General features: G+C 38.9%; 1 protein-coding gene across 2 annotated transcripts in view; it reads left to right on the plus strand.

The window, feature by feature from the left end:
* Positions 1-7,806, plus strand: part of LOC106883450 (ATP-dependent Clp protease ATP-binding subunit clpX-like, mitochondrial) — a 42,881-nt gene that overhangs the window by 31,066 nt on the left and 4,009 nt on the right. Inside the window, exons 2-8 of one of the 2 annotated variants that reach the window (XM_014934470.2) lie at positions 981-1,158; positions 1,856-2,236; positions 3,517-3,656; positions 4,564-4,759; positions 5,239-5,445; positions 6,744-6,908; positions 7,179-7,267. In XM_014934470.2, the coding sequence (XP_014789956.1) occupies positions 1,050-1,158; positions 1,856-2,236; positions 3,517-3,656; positions 4,564-4,759; positions 5,239-5,445; positions 6,744-6,908; positions 7,179-7,267 (1,287 nt within the window). In that variant the 5' untranslated portion in view covers positions 981-1,049. Of the gene's footprint in view, positions 1-980; positions 1,159-1,855; positions 2,237-3,516; positions 3,657-4,563; positions 4,760-5,235; positions 5,446-6,743; positions 6,909-7,178; positions 7,268-7,806 lie in introns of both variants that reach the window. The other variant, XM_014934469.2, reaches the window with a different exon arrangement.

Raw genomic sequence — 7,806 nt, forward strand, 5'->3', positions numbered from 1 at the left:
CACTCACAAGTGCTACTGGCACTCTGTAATTATGTAATCTGGTATAACCTGTTGCATGATGGGCTTGCTGGGGAATAAACCGGTTGCTCATTTATGCTTGCCTGGTTAGAGGCTTGTTTGGAGAATGAAAAACAAAGTCAGCCTTGGAGTAAAAAGAATGCAACTGACACAGATTAAAATGCCATGAAATATTTTCTTTTAACACACCAACTTTTTGTAACAATGCACACATGCATGCACACTTGTTGGGTTTCAATATATTGTTCATTCTTCAAATTTCATTCACAAGGCTTTGGTCAACTTGAAGCCATTGTAGTAGAACACTGTTGCTCAAATGGCTGTGTGTTGGGATGGAACCTAAGTGCATGTAGTTAAAAAATTAATTTCTTAATCACGTGCCTATGCAGGCATTAGTTCATTATTTCTTTTGCATAGGTCAACTCGGGCAGGTATTGTAAGCTGTTTGCTTCTTAACTGCATAGCTTTGGATTTACTCTCACTGTGTGGCACATTGGGCAAATATCTTCTACTGTAGCCCCCAAGCTGGCTAAAGTCTTGTGAATGGATTTTGATAGATGGAAACGGAGCCTGTTGTGTGTGTGTGTGTGTGCTACTGTCTCTGTGCTTTGACTCCATGTGATAGTTGTGAAATGAGTAGCACTATCATGCAACCAGTGTCCTTTATTTCCAGTCTCCCATGAAAATATGTCTGGGTCATAGAAAATATTAAATATAGAACTGTAAATATTACCATGTTTGGAATTAGGTCAGGGTTGATCATAGGGAGAGCATCCTGCTGCAGAAAATCTGCTTTGACAAATTCCGTCTGACCCATGCAAGTATGGAAAAGTGGATGTTAAAATTAAAATAATGTCTGTGATGATGCGGAGGATAATGAACACAGCTGACCAGGAAAACTATGCACAAAGTGCAATATATGTCGACTATCCTTGTTATCTTTCATTTCTTTCTCTACACAGTGTCTGACCCGGTTTTTTAAGCCTCTCCACCGAAGATTCTTTGAAGAGTTGATGGAGCAGCACTAGAAGATGTCGTTAGCACCAAAACTTGTGTGTCATGTTAACAGGATCCACTATATATCACTCACCTCTCTACTCCTTTCACCGAGGGCAGCAGCTATCAAAACATCACAACCCAGTATGTCTGTTGTTTCCACAACATTTCTTTCTCCTAAACTGTTTCTGTTTTAAATGCTTCGGATAAGAAAGAATCTTGTGTGTCATTATCTGTCTCACTTTCTCTCATCATCATCATCATCATTTAACGTTCATTTACCATGCTGGCATGGGTTAGACGGTTTGACCATTGCTGGCAAGCAGGGCACCAAGTTCCAGTTTGATTTGGCTTGGTTTCTATGGCTGGATGCCCTTCCTAACACCAGCTACTTTACAGTGTGTGCTGGGTACTTTTTATTTACCACTGACCTAGGTAACAGAAAATATTAACTACATCTGCTTGTTTTGAAAAAAAATGATTTTGCTTAACCCTTTTGTTCCCATATTTCTGTGTTTCAATTAATTTTGTAATTAATGAAGAGTTTAGTAAAGTAACTTTGTCATTTATTAATCTGGTGTTTGGGACATTAATTAACATGAAAATTTTGATGGAAGGTTTTAGTTTAGATCACTTTAAAACAAAAAACTTGTATCATAGCACTCACTCTCACTGTTTCCCACAATTGTTTACATATATACAAGCATATATATATGTATGTATGTATGTATGTATATATATCATCATCATTCTTCATATAGCAAAATATCAGTGCTTCTCCCTTTACCTCAAAAAAAGAAAAACCGCCAGCTCTCATGAGTAATTTCTTTTTTCTCTTCAGTTTTTCCAAATGTACTTCCTGTATCGAGCAGCTGTACTTCCAAGTTACTGAACTGTCAACTGAGTACATCAGCTTTATTATACCGCTTCAGCAGTGGTAGTGGTAGCAGTGGCAGCAGTAGTGGTGGTGACAACAACAACAACAAAGACAACGTCACCGGTGAGGGCAGCGGCGCCAGTGGGACCATTGGTCAAAGTGGCAGTGGTAGTGGCCGTAATGGAAGTGATGTGCACGGCAGCAGTGGCAAGAATCGTGGGGATAGAGTTGGACCCAGTGGTGCTGGTTCTTCTGGTGGTGGAAGTACCACCGGTGATAAGAAAGGAAATCAGTTGTGCTGCCCCAAATGTGGAGACCCTTGTACACACGTTGAAACATTTGTATGTAAGTAGTATCTCTAATTCACCCTCTTCCTCTCTCTCTCTCTCCCTTCCTCTCTATCTTCTATTTATCTTCCTTTGTTTACCTCCTCTTCCTCATCATCATCATCATTGTCGTTTTAACATCCACTTTTCCATTCTTGCATGGATCAGAGGATGTTTATTGAGGTAAACTTTCTATGGTGGGATATCCTTCCTGTTACCAACCCTTACCTGTTTTCCAGCAGAATAATGTTTCTCTCTGGCAAGGCATAATTTCACAGAAAAATATATAAAAAAAAACCCCCAAACAACTGGCACTGCTTGCTCATGAAGTTAATGCGCAAGTGGATGAGTATTTCACAGACAGGTATACTCTTTACGTAGTTCACAAAAAGATCCAGCATGACACAGAGTACGACAAGGCTCACCCTTTGAAATACAGGTACATCTCTTTCTTTACCAGCTGAGTGGACTGGAGCAATGTGAAATAAAGCTTCTTGCTGAAGGACACAACGCGTGGCTGGGAATCGAACTCGTGACTGTAAGATCGTGTGCCGAATACCTCAACCACTAAGCCGCGTGCCTTCACTTTTACAGAATATGGGAAATGAGAGACACTGTATAATGGAACTGATCATTTACAGCTTCTATGCAATGTCAAGACAAGCAGACACACACATGCACACGATAGATCTTTTTCCATTTCTGTTCATCAAATCCATTCTCAAGGATGCAATCAACTTGGAGCTACAGCAGAAGACACTTGCCCAAGGTGCCATGCTGTGGATCTGAACCGGAAACGATGCATTTGAGAAGCAAACTTCTTAACCACACAGCCACATTTGTACAACAAAGTGAATTGGCTGAATTGTTAGAGCATTAGATCAAATACTTTGTAACGTTTGTTCCAACCCTCTGCACTCTGAGTTCAAATACTGTTGAGGTCAACTTTACCTTTTTCTAATAAATCTTCTCAGCATTCATCTCTGATGTGAGTTTTACTCTAACAAACATACATGGTGCCAGCACAGATGCATTTTGCTTGGCACCAGCACAGATGCTTTTTACCTGCTTTCAGCATCAGTGCTTTTAATGTGGCACTAGTACAGATGCTTTTTGTGTGATACCATCATCGGTGCATTTTACTTGGAACCAGCACAGGTGCATTTTACTTGGCACCAGCTCAAATGCTTTTTGCGTGGCATCAGCATCAGTGCTTTTTATGTGGCACCAACCTGCACCAGTATATTAATGGTTAATAATGTTTTGACTTTTTTTTAATTTTCTTTTATTTTTTTTCAGCTTCAACCAGGTTTGTGAAATGTGAAAAATGCCATCATTTTTTCGTGGTCTTGTCCGAAACGGATTCAAAGAAAAGCTTTAAAGAAAGCAAAGAAGAACGCCAAGGTCCAGCTCGAAGTCCTCCACCTGCACCTAAAAAGGCCAGTAACCTCTTTTATTTGTCTCCCTCACACTTCTTTTTATTTGTTTTTTTTTCTTTTTATTTTCTTGGTGTTTGTATTTATGTTTGTGCCTTTGTTATAAGGAGTTGTGATTTACTGAAGAGCAGTTCAAGAGATTAAAATTTGTTTGATCCATAGTGTTTGTTGTAATTCAAATTGAAGCTCAATAGCTTGCTAGGTTGAGCACGAGGCTAAGCAGAAAAAATGTCTGAGAATGTTAGATGGCCTCCATGCTCATTAGACTCACTAGAAATATAAAAAAAGAGGGGAGAAAGAGTATGAGTGTAATGTGAGAAGTAGAATGAAAGAAAGGAGAGGATGATAGAAGAAATAATTGAAGAAAGACAATGAAAGTTACAGGTTGGTTAATGCTTTGAACACACATGGTGGACAGCAATAAGAATGGGTGATGGTAAGAAAGAGAGAGATTGAGTTGATAAAGAGTGGTGTAGGGAGAGAGTAATTGGCTCTGTAATGACCATATATGTATATCATCATCATCATCATTTAATGTCTGTTTTCCATGCTGGTATGGGTTGGATGGTTCAATAAGAGCTGACAAGCCTGAGGATAAAAGCTTCCTCAAAGATATTTTGACTTTTGTCTGTTTCCCAATATTAATTTCTGGCTCAGGCACAATGTCACACCTTTTTTGTGGGAGGTTACGTTTGATTAAATCAACTCCAGAGTTTGATTGGTGCTTTATTTTATTAACTGAAAAAGGATGAAAGGCAAAGTTGACCTCATCAGGATTTGAACTCAGAACATAGAGGGCTTGTAACCAAAAACTACTAATCATTTTGTCTTATAATTTTGCTAATACACCACCCTTGTCTGTTTTTTCAAAATTACATTCTAATGTTGGTTTGTTCTTTCTCCATTTCAGATCTATGACTATCTGGATAAATATGTTGTTGGCCAGGAATATGCCAAGAAGGTCCTTTCTGTTGCTGTCTACAACCATTACAAACGGATCTACAATAACCAACCTCCACCGTCTCCCTCGGCATCTAAAAGTAACCAGGAAGTAGCATCCACGGTGGAGAATTCTCGGCAGTTTCCCAATACATTCACCCCAAGAGGTAAAAACTGACTAAAATTATGCACTTATCTTTCCTCTCTGTTTCTCTTTCTCTCTCTGTGTCTGTCTCTATTTCTTGGGTCCTGGATTAGCTTTGTGGTTAAGAAGTTGATTTCCCAATCATGTGGTTTCAGGTTCAGTCCCACTGTATGGCATCTTGGGCAAGTGTCTGCTGTTATAGACTTAGGCTGATCAACCAGTTGAAAGTGAATTTGATAGAGTAAACTATACAAAGCCAACACATGCATACACACACACACACACACACACACATATATCAATATTTTATATTTAAGCATTCATAATATATACATTTACATATTTATACAAGCATACACACATATATACGTATATATACAAACCTACACTGTCCTTCCTTACTTTTCTCATTACTCACTTCCTCTCTTTCTGTTACTGAGAATAGAACTTGGCTATTCATGTTTGCTCTCTTGTCTTTTTTATTTTTTTTTATTTTAGTAGATTTATTACAAATTGCTGTCACTGGTAGTGCTTTGGGCCCAAGTCTACAACAACAACAGCAGCAGCAGCAACAACAGCAGCAGCAGCAACAGACCCAACAGCAGCAAACCCGTGAGGGTGCACATGGCTCTGGTGTCCTTGATTCGAACTCCTATGATTTCAAATTAGAGAAAAGTAACATACTTATGTTTGGTCCCACTGGTTCAGGTAAAAAAATTCTCTAGATTTGAAACTGGTGGTATCTTAACACTTTAGTGTTTGCATTATTCTGCCAAAATTAATGCTTTTTCATCCACATTGTTTTGAACTAATCATGCATTATCTTGTAGCTATGAAATTTTGATGAGGTAGCTGTTAATTTTTAAAAAATATATTGTAGAGTTGGTGTGAGAGACCAGATTTAGCCAGTTTGAACATAAAACAAGCAGAATACTTTTGGCCGGATATGGCCGGTTTAAATGCTAAAGGGTTAATAGTATCAAACTGTTATATTTACTGTACAATGAGGGTGCTTGACCTAGTGGTTAGGGTGTTGCAGTCACATTTGCAAGACCATGGTTTCCATTCCCAGACTGGGTGGTGTGTTTGTTCTTGAGCAAAATACTTCACCTTACATCGCTCTGTGATAACCGTGACATCTAACGTGCGGACGCTGCGTTTGTACAGGCAATGCTGACTTGATGGAGGGAGTGATCTAATGTACAACACAAACATTTTATCACTGTAAAACGGATAAATCTGTACTGGTTGTTCACCAAGAAATTGAGGAACCATCATTTGCCATTTACGACAGGTAACTCCACAACAGTGTGAGATGTTCAGTAAATCATTGAAATCATTTGAGGAGTTCAGCTCCCTGAATGTCAGTGGTGTTATCTTGCATATGACAAGGCAGGGAGTAAAAATGGTCTAAGACAAAAGGTGCTAATGACTATGGTGGACAGCATGCAAGCCAAACTTTACTTCATTTAGAATTGTTCAGTTAGCGACAGAATTAAAATGCTAATTTTCAAAGATTGTTCTGTCGTAATGAGGCTGGTACAATGACAGAAATACAAGCAAGAATGTGATTTGAACTTGGAATTAATTTTCAGCAAATAATTAACAAATGATAAATTTAATTCCAAAATATTGAAACTGTCTCAGATGATTGCATTTCACTTTGCAAAAGATTAATTTTGATTGGACATGCTTTGAGAAGACTAAGTACACATTACAGGGCACTTTGTTTTGATAGTTACGGGGCACATTGTTTTGATATTTAGCGCCTGTACTCTAGAATATGATTGTCAGTGACTGTACTCCTGGTGCATTATGGTTAGAGACTATACTCTAGTGTATGGTGGTTAGTGACTGTACTGTTGTCCTGTACTCTTATTTACCCGTTCATTTTGCCCATGCAATAATTCTTCTACAATGAAATATTGTCCATACAGTACCCAGAGTTCTGGGGTACTAAAGCTTTCATGTCAACCTTTAACCCTCTGCACTTTTGTATTTCACAGGTAAAACATTGCTGGCTCAGACAATTGCCAAGTGTTTGGATGTCCCATTTGCTATCTGTGATTGCACCACACTTACTCAAGCAGGATATGTTGGTGAAGATATTGAATCTGTGGTTGCCAAACTTCTCCAAGACAGCAGCTACAATGTAGAGAAAACTCAGCAGGGTACCTATTATTATTATTATTATTATTATTATTATTATTATTGTCATTTATATCTTTTTTTTCCACAGTTTATTCTCTTCTCATGTATCTATATTGTCTTTTTGTTTTTTTTACTGGTTTCAGTCTTTGGGGGCCCCACCTTGAAGGATTTAGTTGACCATATCAACCCCAGTACTTATTCTGCCAGTCCTTTTTTTGCCAAATTACTAAGTTATGAGGGCATAAAATCTCCACTCCTGTTAAGTAAGCTTTATCCCTGTTTATTTCTAGGAATCATATTTCTTGATGAAGTGGATAAAATTGGTAGTGTTCCAGGCATCCATCAACTGAGAGATGTTGGAGGAGAGGGAGTTCAGCAGGTAAGATTTTGGTGGCTGTTTCTTCTAGGGTTTTCTTCAGTTTGTTTGAGTTATCATGGGTGTTATGGTGCTAAGGCATCAATAATAATAATACATAAAATAACAATTGTATAACCTGTATAAGTATGCGAGTGTATGTAGTGGGTAGCGATTTTCTTCACTACTTCAGGGAGTGACGACCCTGCCTGCCACAAGTCCTGGGCTCAGCTGGCTCCGGCTGACAGTAACTGATTTGGGTTCCTATCCAGGGTTGCGGAAAGAAGACAACCTTCAAAGAAATCTGGAGTGGAGCCCTGTAGGCGGTTTAGTGTTCAACTTGACACTCTTCTGGCAGCTCCTACAACCAAGCTGGTGCCAAACGTAATGCTCTGCACTCCTTTGGACTACGTCAGCAAGGTCGAGAGAGGAATCCTGACGATTGGGCTACCCAGGATTTTCTTACATCTAGCCCAGGCCTGCACAAAACTCTGCGCAACTCCATTGTTTCCCGAGACAAAAGCATGCCAACAACAACAATATATATATATACACATATATAT

Source organism: Octopus bimaculoides, chromosome 24 (assembly GCF_001194135.2).
Source record: "Octopus bimaculoides isolate UCB-OBI-ISO-001 chromosome 24, ASM119413v2, whole genome shotgun sequence".
In the NCBI taxonomy this organism is placed as follows: Eukaryota; Metazoa; Mollusca; class Cephalopoda; order Octopoda; family Octopodidae; genus Octopus; species Octopus bimaculoides.